Below are 19,717 nucleotides of genomic sequence, written 5' to 3'. Positions count from 1 at the left end.
AAAAAACGTGATGTCTGGTCAGGACAACCGCCAACGCTTTCCTAGCTCATCCTCCTTATTATGCTTTCGAGCCAGCTTTATCTTAAGGACAATACCAAGGAACATAACCATATCGGGTCAGACCAGCGTTACTCACTCAATTGAGTGTGATCCAAGTCTAGGTACCTTGTACCTTCGCTTGAACAGAATCAGTTTGCCTTTACTAGGGGTAGCATGTTTCACTAACGTTCACTAGTGACTTCACTAGAACTTTTCCTCTGACCAAATTCGCAAAGTCTCTAGATCATCTTTACCAATCACGACTTTAGGCTAGCCAGCCCCTCGTCCGGAAAATTCAGTGTAAATATTACCGAAAGCTCAGAAAATCTAAAATTGGTACCTATTTTTCTGATATGTCACTTATTTAATATCAGAAAAAATTCTTTTTTTCGTTAAGCTTCTGGCTGTGGGATGTGTTTGTGTTAATAGCGATACACTTTCGGTGCTTGCATTAATTAGTGTTTCACCTAAAGTGGAAAATACGTCATGCATAACGAATAAAACTATTTATATCTCCTCATAATTCAATTAATATGTTAGGCTTCTCTAACTTAAGGAATGTTTTTGGCTCTCTGAGCTTAAGTTGTACTTAGCAAACTTGCGATACTTTAGAGCGGCATAATCCGCTTCGTTGGGTATCAGACAGTGTAGATAAGCCGTTTTTAGATTCCTCGAGTTTTTTTTATACATTATTTTATCTTGTATTGATCGAGCAATAAAACTTACCTTTGTTTACCAAAAGACTATTTCCAAATCATGAAAGATAATTTTGAGTTTTAATATTTATTATGAAATTGTTGTATGTAATGTAAAAAGGAAACTTTACAGAGCAGCTGGAATATGAAATGCAGATACAATGGCGACTCACAATGTTGTTATTCAGTTCTCATAATCGCATTTAATTTAAATATTTCATACTGCCAGATGGAGCATCTGGCTTTTTCGCTGGCAGAATGCGTCGACCTGCTGACACTTCTACATTGTGAAGATGTTTTTGGATTATACATGAAAGGAGTGCCATATCCGAAAAATAAACAAACAAAAAATTTGCAAATGAAACAAAATAAATATATTTTTAACAGACAAATAAAAAGCGATGCAGCTTTTATAAGATTTACAAGAGATCATTCACAATGAATCGCGAAAAACGCAAATTTTTGAGAAAACAGTTTTTCGCAAATTACAACTAATATTACACTTTTAAATACCTCAACACTAAACTTGCAAAATTATGCAGTAAAAACGGGACCTCGTTTTTTGCCAACAGATCGTTAAATTAAAACAGGGACGAGTGCGAGACTGTTTCGTGAACATTTTGTGATGACTACAGTGACATTTGGCGATTATTTTAAAGATATCGAGATTATCACGGTGCACTTAGGGGAAATTTCAGGATAACTTATGGATAATTTTCGGACTCTTTCTTAAACTGCTTCTCATCAATTTTGGAATAATTTCATGATCACTTCGGGACTGTTTTTGATATCCATTCGGGACAACTTTCATTTCTAGACAATTACAGATTCCTTTCCGAATCGTTTTGGAATTGATTCGATACTATTTCCGTGCCGATTCGGAATAATTTCGGTCAAAGTATCGGTTCAAATAATAATAGATCTTAAGCATTATTTTTATGACGGAACTTTGCTTCTCATACGGAGCACGTTTGGGACAGTAACAAAAATTTTCAGAGAATTAGCTTGGAGTCACGGTGGAGCTGACAATCCCACGGAAACGCGGAAACATGTTAAAATTATTGACCTTTTCACATAAAAAAATATGATCCTTGAATTTTTTTAGAGCTTCTTTTAAATGAAACAAAAAACGGCTGGTTGGATTGATATTTTCCACCAGCACTTGATGTTCCAAAAAAAACACTAAAAGCCCTTTTTTCTTTTTTTGAAAAAGCAAAATTTTATTTGAAAAAGTAATTAATCGTTGTTAAAGAGAATACATTCAAGTTCTTGAAACCCATATTTTACTCTCTGAGGATAGTTTTCCATTTGTAGACCGATACCTCAGCGAGAAATGGCACCTTCAAAGTGTTCGCTCTTTGAAGGGGTTACACAAAAAAAATTTCCACGCCCATACAAAAAATTAAATTAAAAAAAATTTTTTGTTGCTGGTTTTTCTAAGATTACTCAAAAACTACTACGAAATTGTAAGTTCTAATCCAAAATCTATACACTTGGAGCTAAATATTTATTTTTTTCTTGTACGATTACTTCTATCGATGGACAGGACCAGGTGGAAAACGATTTAAACTACCAAAGCAACTTCTTCATATTAAATCATAAAATAATAAAACTAAACTCGTTTAGATTTAGTAAAGCTATGTGACATGCAAATTCCATACTGAAGCAAAAGTTCTATGACTCCAGGCGTTTCACAGTTGCATTTGGAAAGCCATAAGTTAAGCTAATACATAAAAAAAAAAGTTACACCACAATCGTTGGATAATGAAGGGTAAAAAGCAAGTTCTTTCGCTGGAAACGAAGTACACGCACCTTCCTCACTCATGTTTCGCCTACTCTTTCTCAAAACTCTGTGTGAATGATTTTAGCCATGAGGCAGTAGTATTTGCTGCTGCCATAGTAACGCTTGTTACACTACTCGAACTACCAGCATTTCCACTGGCCGCATTACCAACTGCGTCTGCGGATGATGATGCCACGCCAGATAACTTACCCAATGGGGCATGATGTAAACGAGAACTTTTTGTTTTAAATGGTTTCCTACGAATATCCATAGTGGATGATTCGCGCGCATCAACTTGCATAGATTCATCGTTGTCAGTTATTTGAGTTTTCAAAGCTTTCTTTAAGTTAATTATCTGAAAATAGAGGAACAAAAGAATAAGAACAATAGTAAATGAGTAAAATGGCAAATGCAAAAAATTTTACTTTATACATAGCTGGGCACATGCAAAGGTTGTATGTTTTTATAGGTAAATAATTTATGTAGGCAAAAAAACAAAATGAAATAAATGCGTAAAATAATATGTATTATATATAGGTATTTTCAGTAAAACGAAAATTTACATAAATTTTGCTAATGGCACTCTTGTTAATAACAATGGCCGCCGAGAGCAATCAAAAAATATGGGCTCTACTTTAACGGTTTTTCTTTTTGTGCGTAGTTAGTAACACAATTTGCAAACATTTTTTTTTTTTACAAGCAACTTACCTCTGCATCGATATGTTCTTTGTTCTTCAAACTCTTGGCCTTCTCAATGTTGGCGCGCGTTATTTGCACATCAATGCAATTGGAAATGGTATTACACGAATCCACCCATTGTTGTAAAGTTTGAGCGATTTTAGTTGTATAACCTGGTGGTATATCGCGGCCTTGAGCATAATCGATTTCCAGAAAACGATTATTTTGGAAAAGTTTGCCATGGATAATATCTGGAGAGAAAAAGATAGTTATAAATAATGATCTGCTCGGGAACAAGATCTGAATATGAAACAAGTAAGAAGTTAGAAGGTTCGATAAGAAGGGGCTGCTAGATATTTTATATTAAAAACCATTTTTTTTTTTAATTTATTTAAAACTTTCAGTTTTATGGAGTTTTTAGGGATACATCCGTGTTACTGATGATCACAGCTGCTCAAACTCTATACACTTATACACTTTTGTTTTTGTTTTGTCCTGAAGACAAGGCACAGATACAAATTCATACTTTGAATATAAAAAAAATTTTCAAAGCACTCACATATGCCCTCACATATAAATTCAATTCATATGAAAGTGCAAAGAAAAAGCACTTCCATATGAAGCCAAAGGACTTCGGTATGATATTCAAATTTACGCTAACAAATTCGACACCAAAAAAGGTTTCAAAAATATCGTAGCACTGAGAAGAAAAACTTTAATTCAATATTTATTCATCAAAATTCTTAAAAAATTTAAAATAATTTTTTTCCTTTTAAAAAAGTTTCAGTGTACATACAAATTTGTATATGTATTGTGATTTGCTCTTCCATATAAAAATTTTTGAACAACCCCGCTGATGACCATACCATTTGTACTAGAGTTCGCATAAACCGCGATTTTCGAGGAACAACGTGATCGGTGACTGTCTCTTTTCAGTCGCAGAGATTTGTATCCATGATTGTGACTGAACAGTGGTAGATAAGTATGTAAAAAACAAAAAATATTGGGCGCGATAGCCTCGGAAGAGATTTGAGACCGAGCTTCTATTCCCATTTGCATCCTATTAATTTTTCCTACAAATTGGTGGAAACTACATGTTTTATGCTGACTCTGAACTGCATGTGTAAGGCAGTTGTGTTTTGATTGAGAATGTTGCTTTATCCGGGGGGTGAACGCAGGAACACATAGCGACCGCTAGATAGATAAGTGATCTTAATCGCAGTTCACGTCAAGCTTACCAACAATCGCAGTCAAAGGCCTAATCACAGATCTTTTCATAGGAGAACAATTAGCTGCGGGAACATCAATAGCTAAATCTGCAGATGTAGCCATTGATTGTAGATATATAGCAGCACAAAACACGAATTTCTCTATTCTAGCGTGTTTCCATAGACACCCGTGTACTGCTGCATCTAGTAATATTTAGCTATGGTTGAAAAGGTCGGTCAATGAAGACTTCTCATAGACTTGAATGTGCACACTTCCTGCTGCTGTTACTATCGCGGTCTAATTTACAAGCTTTTGACTCCGGAAGGCGGTGTCCAGTTAGTATGCCCATCATTAGCCTTAAATTGTATCTCTTTAGTGATACGAGCGCCTTGGTAAGTCTAATATCTACGACTTTCCTGCTTGATAGATCATTTTGATTTTCTCAAGCGACTTGGGAGGTCTACCGTCGATTCATTAAGTGTTGTACCCTCCTTTGAAAAACTCGTCCGAATTTTCGTTATCTTCTATTCCTTTATGGCCACGAACTTAGTATAGATGTATAGTCTGGCTTAAACGAAGTCTCTTCGATGCTTGTTTGCCTGCCAGGATACGTCTTGATGAAGTACTGTGTGAGACTATTACCCCAATGGCCACATGACTATCAAAATATATGTAACATATTATGTCAACAGCAGACCCGTCGCTCTCCGTTAATTTGGAACAATCGGTATACAAGTGCTTAGTTTTGCCAATAAGTTCTTCTGTGATATTTAGTCGCAGAAAAAATCACAGATGTACGGGTTCATATTATCACAGTTTACTGCAGTTGCCGTCAGCCACTCGGTCAAGACTTTTCCAAATCTGTCGCTGCGATTGAAGGTGATATTTCAATAGCTGTAAAAATCACAGGTATCTACACGAATTTTCCTACTTTATTTTGTGCTAGTTACTTTTTATAACAAAATTACAAAAAATTAACTTGACAGTTCATAATTCGATGATCGGTCTTCCTATTTATGGAGTGCTAGTTTGAATTGTTTCTTCAAAGTGGCAGAACTTATACATACATATGTTTTACCACGACTCGGAAAGGCATCTGCACAGCAGACATATTCTTGCTGACGAGCTTTTCATACCATAAATATGTTCAGAGGATTTGTGAAAGCACTGCCGAGCGACTATACCGTTTAAAAGCTTTGGAAGAATTTCGATGTTACTTTCCGCAATACTGGGATCCGGGATCTACCGTATGCTAAAACAACTCACTACCTCCATGCCACGTTGGCCACCTGATTACAGTTTACGTTTGTAAAATTGGACAGTATGTTCAATAAGCGATGGTCACTTTTCCCACACTCAGGGAAAACGCCGTTCTAAAATTCAGCACCACCGGACTCAATTCAAGCTTTTGACGTTCTTACTTTTTTATTCTTGGAAAACGAACGACCTGTTCTCAAAACAACAATCTTGTTCTGGAACTGACAACCATTTTCTTGAAGAGAGAACGGCTGGTCTTAAAATATGAACAAATGTTCAATTAATGAGAACAATGTTCTTAAATTAAGTTCAGGAAAAAAGAAACTTTATAATTCGTGTGTACTACAATGTTAAATACAACATTTGGCACAAGCAGTCGTAGTGGCCCAGCGGCTAGGGTGCTGCGGTTGCGATCGTGTGAAACGAGTTCAATTACGGTCAAACTCCTAAGTTTTTTAAAACAATTTTATTATATTTTATTTTTTTAACTCTTATTTTTCGTTGAGTTCCATTCACATATGCACAGTTAATTCTCAATCTTGTTATGCAATGTTCTAAATATATATTCAGATTGCATCATCAAATAAGAAAAATGTCTCAATAAGAGAAATATGTGAAAAAATGCATATTATGCGTTTTTTTTTTTCAAATCTTTTGGAATTTAATAATAATTTTTTTGTTAATAATATTTTTTATTAATTATTAGGTTTATTGAGCTAAAAGGCTTCAAGATGAATAAAACTTATTTTTTTAGTTTATATTCATTTATAATTTATTTGGTAGATATTTCAACTTCAATCTGAAGTCATCATCAGGACTGGGGACAAAACAAAACAATAATAATAATTAATTTAATATAAATATTACAAAACAAGGAAAGACAGGAAATTGAAAGAAATAATTTTACGGCAGTCATACATGAACAATTGAAGAATACGACATCATTTCGAGAAAAAATTGTTTTAGAGGCTCTACATTCAACCAAGAAGTTCCTTAATAATAATAAGAATGTCCTAGTACCAAATGGGGATAAGGGCAATGTAACTGTAGCGATGAACAAAACGGACTATTCGGTAAAGATGCAAGCTATAGTGAATAATATTTCAGACTATAGAGTTCTGAAAAGAGATCCGACTAACAAATTACAAGACAAGAACAATGAACTTGTAATGAAGATGTTCAACAATGGCTTCATTGAGGAAAAAGAAAAGAATTTTCTCATGTCCAGGAATGCAAATCCACCCAGAATTTATGGACTGCCAAAAATTCACAAGCAGGGCATACCTATTCGGTCGATATGCTCGTCCATTGATTCTCCTTCATACAAGCTGTGTAACTATGTTGCCGGTATACTAAAAAATGTTACAAAATATTCAAAATACAACGTCAAAGATGCCCCGGAGTTTAAAGATAAAATTAAATTTACACATATATACGATGATGAGAGCTTAGTGTCGTTCGACGTGGTGTCCTTGTTCCCCAGTATTCCCGTAGATGCAGCTATTGATATTATCTCTTCGAAGTGGGGTGATATTAAAGAGCACACTTTGTTAACAAAGGAGCTATTCCTTAATATAGTAAAATTTTGTGTGAAAGAAAACCGTTATTTTAAGTATATTGACAAAATCTACGAGCAACGATCAGGTATGCCAATGGGATCACCAGCCTCCCCAGTCATAGCGGATATAGTTCTGGAGGAGTTGTTAACTAAGTTCGAGGAAGAATCAACAACCAAGCCACGTCTGTTAACAAAATATGTAGACGACATATTTGCAATCGCTAAAACAGAGGAGTTAGCTAACATGCTTCAATTGCTCAACAAATATTATAAAACAATTCGATTTACTATGGAGGTAGAAAATGGTAATAGACTTCCTTCCTCGACACACTTATAATTAGAAATAATAATAAATTTACATGGATTGGTATAAAAAACCTACGGCGTCCGGAAGACTGATAAATTATCATTCCAAACACCAACGTAGAACTATCTTGAACACTGCGAAGAATTATATAAGAAGAGTTCTGACAATTAGTGACAAGATGTTTCACAATAAGAACATTGGGACAATCAAGAAAACTTTGGAAAATAATGATTTTCCTAAGAACTTGATCAACAAGTTAATCCTAAATCATCAATCAACGAGCGCCAAAGAACCGGTGAAAAAGGATAAAGACTGTAAAATATACAAATCTATGGCTTATATTCCAGGAGTATCGGAAATGATTAGGAGATCCGATATGTTCGACAAAGAAAAGTATCAGTTGGCGTTCACGTACAATAACACGTTGAAAACCATTTTCAGCAAAACGAAGGACAATATTCCAAGTCAGGAGAAATCTGATGTTGTTTACAGAATCCCGTGCAATGGTGACGGGTCCTACGTATGCGACAAAGTATATGTTGGGACAACAAAACTCAAACTCAAGACAAGGATTTCCGCTCATAGGTCCAATATAAAATTAAGGAATAATGCTTCGGACAACAAGACGGCTTTAACTTCCCATCGCAAGGTCACAGGACACTACCCTGACTTTGAAAACGTAGCCATTCTAGAGAATGAAAAACATTATAATAAACGATTCACTTTAGAAATGCTACATATTTTGAACACCCTAATGAACAAAGAATGAACTTTAAAATCGACACAGAAAATTGTGCACAAGCCTACAGAAATTTGGTTTTGAAACAACATCATAAGGCGGTCATTTGATAGCAGCACAACAATCAAAACAGGGGAACATGCGCACACACATAATTGTTAAACTAAGTCATGTTGTTATGTATGTTGTTATTGTATTCTTTGTTTATACTTGCGGTTCATGAAAATTGTTTATACTTTCGGGATTTTTCCAAATTGTTTATTTTTAATCTCTTTGCATTTTTACCTTGTTATTTTTCTGTGATTCCTCCAATCAGTCGATCATACATATCCATATGTGTAAGTGGTGACTTTGTTTTGAATATGTACTTAATATTTATATTAAATTAATTATTATTATTGTTTTGTTTTGTCCCCAGTCCTGATGATGACTTCAGATTGAAGTTGAAATATCGACCAAATAAATTATAAATGAATATAAACTAGAAAATAAGTTTTATTCATCTTGAAGCCTTTTAGCTCAATAAACCTAACAATTTACAATATTCAAGGCTATTAACTTCTATTAAAAATTTTTTATTAATGAAAAAAAAATCATTTATTAACAAAAAAATTAAATAAATGGGTACCACTTGAAAAAATTACCTTCCCCACTGCCCACAAACATCGTGAATTCAGAACGAAAACTGTTAAATCGACCAAAAATCGTTCTCGAAGCGTGAGAACGAAAAATCTTAAATCAAGCCCAAGTAGTGCTTGAAATGAGCACAAAAGCTTCACACATCAATACCAAAGTGGTCATAAAATACGAACGGTGTGCTTGGAAAAACTGTTCTTAAAACAAGCCCATCGGTCACGAGTTAAGAAAAAACGTACTTAACAGACTTTTGTCAACGAATGTTCTTAATTTTGAACTTGTTTCGTTCGTTAAAGAACTATTTTTTCTCTGCGTGCATAACTTGGTCATGTTTCATTTGATACAAGTGCCATGCTGTCTCGTTGTTCCGTTATTACATTTCGCCTACTCATATACTGCTATACTCAAGCCTATATGTTACTCGTATGGCAATATGCCAGTAGCGGGCAAGATTGGTGATTTTTCAAGTAGCAAATCGAATTTCCATTTACAAGCTGGATAATCAATTATGTATGCAAAATCTGACAGGAAATGATATATTATGAGTATGATGACTTGCAAATGCTGAGTATGCTTACATGAGTATTTATGAATTGAAAATCACAAAACCAACATAAAGTGATTGATACATCTAGCGAAAATTTTACTCATAATGAAACACAAAATCAGACGAGTGAATATTGTTACGCCCAAAATTGGGAAATTTTGGTAATTTTGATAAAAAAAAAAAGATCTTAGCTGTACTAATAATTTTTTGATAAATGCATGATGGTATGTGCAACTTTGATTATGTATTATGATACAAAAAATGTCCATTTATGCGATAAGTAAATTGATCTAAAATTCGAAACTGTAAAATAAATCAAAAAGGCGTGAGTACCGAGAATTAATGAAGTTTGCTGGCTAAACATACAGGTGTACGTCTAGAAAATTAATGTTTTTGGATTAAGTAAAGCTCGCCCAGAGGTTGGTGTCAAACCATAGCTAACTTTTTCAGAGACGAATACTTTCGACCTACATCAGAAAAGCTTCATCTGCTGCTTATCTGTTATAAGTGCTACTAACACGTTATTTTTTATCTGCTTGTTATTGTCGAATCAATGGCTTTTTATTGACTTCCTATCGGTTTGTTATCGGCAGATTGCAGATGCGATTCATCGAATTTACATTGAAAAAATCGATGTTTTCAATAAATGATCAATAACTTTTCGATCACTTTTTGACTGACCTTGACTTGACTTGGCCTCGATTTTCACTTTACTTTGACTTAGCTACTCGACTACTTTGACTTAACGACATCGGCAGAGCAGCGATATCGGCGCGATATTACCACTCTCTCAGCGTTCCGTCGACGTAGTAACGTCGGTGTATTGCTAGGTTCCACAGCAGAGGAGACAACACACGTTCTTTAGTGCACTCAGAGAAAAAATCGTTCGTATTTTATGACCGCTTTGGTATTGATGTGTGTGAACCTTCTGTGTTCATTTCAAGCACTATTTAGAGAGCAAATATTGCGCGCAACTTATTAAAAACATTTTGACTAGTTTTATACCCTAGAGTATTGTATGTAAATATGTTAACTATGTAGTTCGTTCACTAGTTCATGTATTCAAAATTAGTTTGGGTTTTTTAATTTAAGGTAGTGGAAAGCGAGCAGCAGGGAACATGAAAAAAGCAGTGACAATTTTTATAAAATATCGTCAATAAATTTTAATTTTTTTTTCGACATTTTAAGAAAATACTTCAACTCAAACTCAAAAACGTTAACGAAAAAATAAAGATAATAATATTGATATACTAGTGAACAGCTTATAAAAGCGCTGCTTTAAACCCAATGTTACTAAGGTCTTGGAGCGCGCCTATAATTATTCCCCCCAAAAAGGAATAAAAAGCATATAGAAAAAGTATGTACCTAAGTGGTTAATAAAGGAATAGCAAAAAAAAAGATAACACTTAGAGACCAATTGCAAAGCGGGCAGCGGGGAATTCATATGGTTGAGTGGATAAAGGCATCTGTCTTTACAGTAGTATAAAGTATAAATGTTGGAGATTTCGAGTTCAATACTCAGCTCCCGAGAAGCTCGCTGATGAAGAAGTAAAATTCAGAAACATGTCCTAGTAACGATCGTCATTTGTAAACTTTGAATTTCTCTTTTTTTCTTAATTTTTTATTTGCAGTTCTATGATTTCTTTTGAGCATGCAGTTTTGTAACCCCACCAATTTTAGTTTAAACAAGTAAGGAAGGCTAAGTTCGGGTGTAACCGAACATTACATACTCAGTTGAGAGCTATGGAGACAAAGTACGGGAAAATAACCATGTAGGAAAATGAACCTAGGGTAACCCTGGAATGTGTTTGTATGACATGTGTATCAAATGGAAGGTATTAAAGAGTATTTTAAGAGGGCCATAGTTCTATAGGTGAACGCCATTTAGGGATATCGCCATAAAGGTGGACCAGGGGTGACTCTAGAATTTGTTTGTACGATATGGGTATCAAATGAAATGTGTTAATGAGTACTTTAAAAGGGAGTGGGCCTTAGTTCTATAGGTGGATGCCTTTTCGAGATATCGCCATAAAGGTGGACCAGGGGTGACTCTAGAATGCGTTTGTACAATATGGGTATCAAACGAAAGGTGTTAATGAGTATTTTAAAAGGGAGTGGGCCTTAGTTCTATAGGTGGACGCCTTTTCGAGATATCGCCATAAAGGTGGACCAGGGGTGGCTCTAGAATGCGTTTGTACAATATGGGTATCAAACGAAAGGTGTTAATGAGTATTTTATTTTAAAAGGGAGTGGGCCTTATTTCTATGGGTGGACGCCTTTTCGAAATATCGCCATAAAGGTGGACCAGGGGTGACTCTAGAATTTGTTTGTACGATATGGGTATCAAATGAAAGGTGTTAATGAGTATTTATAAAGGGAGTGGGCCCTAGTTCTATAGGTGGAGGCCTTTTCGAGATATCGCCATAAAGGTGGACTAGAATGCGTTTGTACAATATGGGTATCAAACAAAAGGTGATAATGAGTATTTTAAAAGGGAGTGGGCCTTAGTTCTAAAGGTGGACGCCTTTTCGAGATATCGCCATAAAGGTGGACCAGGGGTGACTCTATAATGTGTTTGTACGATATGGGTATCAAATTAAAGGTATTAATGAGGTTTTTAAAGGGAGTGGTGGTAGTTGTATATGTGAAGGCGTTTTCGAGTTATCGACCAAAATGTGGACCAGGGTGACCCAGACCATCATCTGTCGGGTACTACTAATTTATTTATATATGTAATACCACGAACAGTATTCCTGCCAAGATTCCAAGGGCTTTTGATTTCGCCCTGCAGAACTTTTTCATTTTCTTCTACTTAATATGGTAGGTGTCACACCCATTTTACCAAGTTTTTTTCTAAAGTTATATTTTGCGTCAATAAACCAATCCAATTACCACGTTTCATCCCTTTTTTCGTATTTGGTATAGAATTATGGCACTTTTTTCATTTTTCGTAATTTTCGATATCGAAAAAGTGGACGTGGTCATAGTCGGATTTCGGCCATCTTTTATACCAATACAAAGTGAGTTCAGATAATTACGTGAACTGAGTTTAGTAAAGATATATCGATTTTTGCTCAAGTTATCGTGTTAACGGCCGAGCGGAAGGACAGACGGTCGACTGTGTATAAAAACTGGGCGTGGCATCAACCGATTTCGCCTTTTTCACAGAAAACAGTTATCGTCCTAGAATCTAAGCCCCTACCAAATTTCACAAGGATTGGTAAATTTTTGTTCGACTTATGGAATAAAAAGTATTATAGACAAATTAAATGAAAAAGGGCGGAGCCACGCCCATTTTGAAATTTTCTTTTATTTTTGTATTTTGTTGCACCATATCATTACTGGAGTTGAATGTTGACATAATTTACTTATATACTGTAAAGATATTAACTTTTTTTTTTTTAATTTGACTTTAAAAAAAATTTTTTTTTAAGTGGGCGTGGTTGTTCTCCGATTTTGATAATTTTTATTAAGCATACTTATAGTAGTAGGAGTAACGTCCCTGCCAAATTTCATCATGATATCTTCAACGACTGCCAAATTACAGCTTGCAAAACTTCTAAATTACCTTCTTTTAAAAGTGGGCGGTGCCACGCCCATTGTCCAAAATTTTACTAATTTTCTATTCTGCGTTCTAGTTCAACTCACCTACCAAGTTTCATCGCTTTATCCGTCTTTGGTAATGAATTATCGCACTTTTTCGATTTTTCGAAATTTTCGATGTCGAAAAAGTGGGCGTGGTTATAGTCCAATATCGTTCATTTTAAATAGGGATCTGAGATGAGTGCCCAGGAACCTACATACCAAATTTCATCAATATACCTCAAAATTTACTCAAGTTATCGTGTTAACGGACGGACGGACGGACGAACGGACATGGCTCAATAAAATTTTTTTTCGATACTGATGATTTTACCTGTACAACCAACCGTTATCCAATCAAAGTTAATATACTCTGTGAGCTCTGCTCAACTGAGTATAAAAAGTACAAGCTACAAAACTGCCATTGATTTTTGACGATTTTTTTCCGAAGGTTGTTTTAGATTTTCTTTCATTGAAAAAATATATATTTTGTATGGAGAAAGATCTAAAACACTATTCGGAAGAAAAATAGTCACAAATAAATGCGAATTTCGAAAGACTAAAACTGATTGGACTGCAAAACTGTATACATAAAAATTCCGGGAAGTAGAAACAAGAAGTCCGAAATTTTCGTAAAACTTTATCTGCGCAGCTATGGCAGGTTGTCTGAAAAATTTTCTACTTACTATTCCAAAAACAAAATACAATTTTTCAAATTTAGAAAAATTAAAAAATAACAATAATCATTAGAAAAAAATTATTGTTCTGGCCTTGAGCTCGAATCGTACCTTGAATCATTTATCAATAGGCCGCTAAAAACAAGAACAATTGTTAATAAAGCATGAGCACCTGGGAATGTCAAACAAAGTAATTGACAATAAACAAAAATCCAGCATTATCAGTGATTTGCACCAGATGGCGCAACACTGAATAAATATAGTTGGTAAAAGGGAATAGAAGTAGCAAATTTGCCAATCAAGCAAACCACCGCTGTAGAGCTAAATGGTTAGCGCAGCATGCCTAAAGCGTACTGATGATGAAGGCTTAGCACCCTTCGAAATGGATCTATCTGCGCAGCTATGGCAGGTTGTCTGAAAAATTGTTTACTTACTATTCCAAAAACAAAATACAATTTTTCAAATTTAGAAAAATTAAAAAATAACAATAATTATCATTAGAAAAAAATTATTGTTCTGGCCTTGAGCTAGAATCGAACCTTGAATAATTTATCAATAGGCCGATAAAAACAAAAACAATTGTAAAACTTTATCGGATTTTCGAATTTTTTGCAAACGTTTTTGAGACCTGTTTGCATAGTTTCAGTTACAAAATTTATAGACGCCTTTTCGTTTAAAATATCATAAAAAAACAATTTAATTGTAGAAATTTGATACAAATTGCCACTGCTATTTTTCTATTCGCTGGTGTATATGTAAGCTGGTGTATACGTAGTAAACTCAAAATTGCAAAAATTTTTCCACAAATCCTAAAGCCTGAGATTTGGTGCTCGAAAACTAATTGTCACCATACTACAAAATACAAGAACAATAATATTAAAACGCTGCAAGAACAAAAAAAAAACGTTACAATTCATTTTACTCAAACTACTTCAAATGGGAAAAAAGCCAATAAAACTCGTTTGATAATTAATTCCCTCACAATAATTTTGAAGGATTTACATAAGCTTATGCGATAGCGAGGCTTAGTGCATTTTTAAAAAGTATGCCTTATAAATAAAGGTGGATGTGTGTGAGATTACATCCTATTACGGCTGTATCTTTTATTTTTAAACGGTGCCACGCCTCCTAATAGTATAAATTTCATTTTGCTTTTTGCAATCTTGATAGAACTTTGCACAAGAGGGCGGTGTCACACCCTCCACTAGGAATAGTCTGAAGTTGCTATATCTACACACCTATTTGAAGAAGCTGCCGAAATTTTCGTGTAAATATTATATAGAGGCTGTTTTGCTACAAATATATAAGACTTTAGGGTTACATTCTGTGGCTAATTATATGACGCAAGAGCTGCAAAATTTGGGGTATATCTCGAGTCCTCTAAAAATGGCTGCGGTTTTTATTTACATGCGACTTGACTAAAGCTCGCGCGAATCCTATTGTAACGAATTCTGGGGATTTCCGATTAAACACTGTCGAATAAATAACTCAAATATTCAGTACTGCAAATGGTCTTTATTCGACTTCTTTGGGAGTATATTACTTCTCGTTCACCCATTTCTCATAAGGTCTAGTCATTTCGCGAAAATCTGTTCCAGAAAAATTTTATCTCATAGTTGGTTACCAGCTATATACATGTATAATTGTAGTTTATGCTTTTCTACTAGCCATATGCGTGTGTATGTGTGAGTATCAACTTCTGCTCTTAGCTGATGACTACATACATATGTGTATGTGAGATATTCTTCGTCGCCTTTTATGGACGTAAGTATTGCTTGCTTTAAAGTTTACATATGTAAGTGTCGTGGCTTGCTGTTTTTTGTTGTTTTGATTATTTCCTACCAGAATAGCGGTGTCAACATTCGCAATACTATTATAGACTCAACGGTTATCTAAGCGGTGGTTGGTCGGAGGGCGAAAAGTTAATTTTTTTTATTATGTTGAGCCACTTTATCTTAACATAAAAAAAACGCGTGTCACTATGTTTGAGGCCAATGGACTCCTAAACTACTGAACCGATTTTGAATTTGTTTTGCACCCCGTGTGTAGTTTGATCTAACTTGAAATATAGGATAGGTGACTGGGTGACTAGGGTCTCGATATATAGGCCAAAACGTGGACCCGGGTACCCGTAGAATGTGTTTATAGGATATGGATATGAAATGAAAGCTGTTGATGAGTGCTTTAGTAGAGAGTAATTTTCATAGCGCTGGGTAACTCGGGTCTCGAGATATAGGCCAAAACATCGACCTGGGTACCCCTAGAATGTGTGTATAGAATATGAATATCAAATGAAACCTGTTGATGAGTGCTTTAGTAGAGGGTAATTTTCATAGCGCTGGGTAACTCGGGCCTCGAGATATAGGCCAAAACATCGACCTGGGTACCCCTAGAATGTGTGTATAGAATATGAATATCAAATGAAACCTGTTGATGAGTGCTTTAGTAGAGGGTACTTTTCATACCCCTGCGTGACTAGGGTCTCGAGCTATAGGCCAAAACGTGGACCCGGGTACCCCTACAGTGTGTTTATAGAATATCGATATCAAATGAAATCTGTTGATGAGTGCTTTAGTAGAGGGTAATTTCCATACCCCTGGGTGACTAGGGTCTCGAGATATAGGCCAAAACGTGGATCCGGGTACCCCTAGAGTGTGTTTATAGAATATGGATATCAAATGAAATCTGTTGATGAGTGCTTTAGTATAGGGTAATTTTCATAGCGCTGGGTAACTCGGGTCTCGAGATATAGGCCAAAACATCGACCTGGGTACCCCTAGAATGTGTGTATAGAATATGAATATCAAATGAAACCTGTTGATGAGTGCTTTAGTAGAGGGTTCTTTTCATACCCCTGCGTGACTAGGGTCTCGAGCTATAGGCCAAAACGTGGACCCGGGTACCCCTAGAATGTGTTTATAGAATATTGATATCAAATGAAATCTGTTGATGAGGGTAATTTTCATACCGCTGGGTGACTAGGGTCTCGAGATATAGGCCAAAACGTGGACCCGGGTACCCCTAGAATGTGTTTATAGAATGTGGATGTCAAATGAAAGCTGTTGAAGAGTGCTTTATTAGAGGGTAATTTTCATACCCCTGGGTGACTAGGGTCTCGAGATATAGGCCAAAACGTGAACCCGGGTACCCCTAGAATGTGTTTATAGAATATGGATATCAAATGAAAGTTGTGGATGAGTGCTTTAGCAGAGGGTAATTTTTATACCCCTGGGTGACTAGGGTATCGAGATATAGGCCAAGACGTGGGCCAGTGAATGCCTAGACAGTGTTTATACAATATGGATATCAAATGAAAGCTGTTGATGAGTGCTTTAGTACAGAGTAATATATTATCCAGAGACGGACTGGGACTGGGATTAGGACTAGGACTGGGACTGAGACTCGGAGTGGGACTGGGGCTGGGACTGGAATAAAATACATACCACCCTCTGGGACAGGCAATAAGGGATGCAGAATAATGAGAAGAAATTGAGAGAAGAGAAAAGGGAGAAGGAGATCGAGAAAGAGATAGAATGAGACAAAGATGGAGATAGGTGAAGCGAAAAAGACGTAGGGAGGAGTGAATAAAAGGATTAGGAAAATGTGAAGAGGGGGTAGGGCAGAGTCAGACCGAAAAAGCTTATTAAAATGTATGCAGATATGCCAAATTTAGGGCAGGACAACGTCTGCCGGGTCTTCTAGTTTTGGTCTAAAAAAAAGCCAGCTTTGGAATAATAAGCTTAAACTATGTCCTTTGAAGATTTCACAAACCAGTTGAACCGCAATGGCTAATGAAACAAGCGAAAGAAAAATGTTTACAGCTTAAGTCATTCAAACATCGTTGGTACCGGGTTAGTGTCAAAGATGTTCCCACCGCGCTAATACATTGTCTTTGTGATCTTGTGTGACCCTTCTTCGCTGTACAGAGGTGTATCGATATCTTTGCTGCCATAAGGTTATGATCCAAATCACGGTTGAGATCGTTCAGTTTCAATCGATTTGGTTTTCTCTCCATTATTTGAAAAGAGGCTGTTTGCAGGTCTTTTAATGCTGAGTTTTGTTGCTTCAAATAACTACATCTCAGGGGCAGTAAATACTATCAGCTTAACAGGCGAAATTGGCGAATATTTGTACATATTTAAATAGCAAGTGGCTTAAAGTTAAGTTTTCTGTCCGTATACAAACCAATCAAATAAAAAAACAAATAAAATGTAGAACGCCAAATGGCGTAGGTTGCTATAGATATTTTGGTTCATTGAGTTTTGGGTCATGTCCCCCACCAGTAACATATAACATGGGCTCATAACCATTACAGGGCGGCATTAAAATCTTATTTTGTTTCTTTTAGACCGGGACCCCTTGCTACCTTGCGCATATCATTTGAAAATGAAATTATCTTAACAAAACCGTAAAGAATTCAATTTACCAAATTACTTGCAGATCCTTCCATGCAACTAAGTAAGTATGAAACTTTGTGAAATAGAACGTGAGAAACTGTGTTACAGTGAAAAGTGTGTAATAAATACCCATTGAATAGTGATTCAAACAAATCTGAAATGGAAAAGATTTGCAAATTGTTGAAAAGTGCTATTCACACTTCGATGCCAAACATACAATGAGCTGGTTGTTGCAGTAAAAGTATTCAGAATAAATAGTGGAAAAAAAAACAAAAAACAAAAACAAATTTCTAACGACCAATGCTTAGTGCGGATGCTTCATTTAACAAAGTAGTGAGTAAGCTTGGGTTACAAAAAAACAAAAAAAAAACGGGAATGAAAAAGCAAAATAATACCACAAAGAGGGAGCAATTAGCAAAAGGGACATTTAATTTTTAGTGCTAGCTAAATGATTGAACAATTTTAAATTAGTGTTGCGGAAGCAAAACAGAAACGAGGATATTTGCATATTGCAGTAAGCTTTTGCTTGGAAGCAACCAAATTGATGCTTAATTAATAAATGTTAATTAAATATTTCAGTAGTCCTAATTTGAGAATTCAACCAAGTTTTGAAAGTGCTTTTTGTTTTTTACAATTAAAATTATCTATAAGAAGGAAAGATTCGATACTTACTAGCGATGTGCGCACTCTGCATTTCTACACAAAAGATAGAGATATGGATAGGTATAGGGTAAGAGATAAAGATAGAGTTGAAACAGAGATAGAGATATAGATACAAACATTTACGCCTGGTACAAAGGCTATACAAACTATACGCACAACGTACACAATTTGCGGCTCAAGACCTGTACAAAATTTGCGGCTCAAGACCACTTATCCTAAACAATATTTGAAGCAGCAATTGATATAGCAGTACTTTCAGAACCGTACAAAAATACGCAGCAAGGTTGGCTCTTGGACTCAGCTCATAAAGCTTCAACTTGGATTCCAAACGAAAAGATGGCCCCAACAGTGGGCGAGTTCATGTGGGCAAAAATGAAAGGAATATACATTTTTAGAGAGTTCTTCTCGAAAGCTGCACATCGCTGAGGTTAGAACTTCTAAATTAACCGGGGAAATATACATTCGACACTGGTAGTAGACGATCTAATAAAGATCTCACGTTTACTATTAGCAAAATAGCGAGGATAGCAAAGTGGTCCATCAGTAACGTCTACACAATCAGCGATCACAAAGCTATTAGATTAGAGCTAGTAGAAACTTCACCAAGAATAGTTTCCATTGAACTACAAAGAAGAAGATGGAAACAAAACATATACGGAGGACCTGCCGGTTGAAATATCTAAGTCATTAGGTACGGCGTGTGATGCTTCCGTGCCTAGAAGGCGCGCCAAAGGAAATCGGACTCTTGTATACTAGTGGAACGACGACATAGCGGAGAAGCGTAGGAAATACACAATGAAGGGCACAGAGGGCGCGCTCATCAACACGATTTTATGAGCTACACAGTACCTACATAGCACGCAAGCAGCGCTTAAAAATGCTATAAAAAGAGCAAGAAAGCGTGCTTCAACTAACTAATAGAGAGTACCGACGTTGATCCTTGGGGATTG

At 35.8% G+C, this 19,717-nt stretch overlaps 1 protein-coding gene across 2 annotated transcripts in view; it reads right to left on the bottom strand.

Moving 5' to 3' along the window:
* Window positions 1-805: 805 nt before the first annotated feature.
* Window positions 806-19,717, bottom strand: part of CSN7 (COP9 signalosome subunit 7) — a 73,399-nt gene continuing 54,487 nt past the window's right edge. The window contains exons 3-5 of one of the 2 annotated variants that reach the window (XM_067771137.1): window positions 3,226-3,446; window positions 2,728-2,872; window positions 806-1,014 (exon numbers count right to left, since the gene is read on the bottom strand). In XM_067771137.1, coding sequence (XP_067627238.1) covers window positions 938-1,014; window positions 2,728-2,872; window positions 3,226-3,446 — 443 coding nt within the window. In that variant the 3' untranslated portion in view covers window positions 806-937. Of the gene's footprint in view, window positions 1,015-2,546; window positions 2,873-3,225; window positions 3,447-19,717 lie in introns of both variants that reach the window. The other variant, XM_067771136.1, reaches the window with a different exon arrangement.

Source organism: Eurosta solidaginis, chromosome 3, assembly GCF_040869045.1.
Source record: "Eurosta solidaginis isolate ZX-2024a chromosome 3, ASM4086904v1, whole genome shotgun sequence".
Lineage (NCBI taxonomy): Eukaryota > Metazoa > Arthropoda > Insecta > Diptera > Tephritidae > Eurosta > Eurosta solidaginis.
The sequence above is the reverse complement of the archived record's forward strand: the minus strand, read 5'-3'. Positions and strand labels throughout refer to the sequence as shown.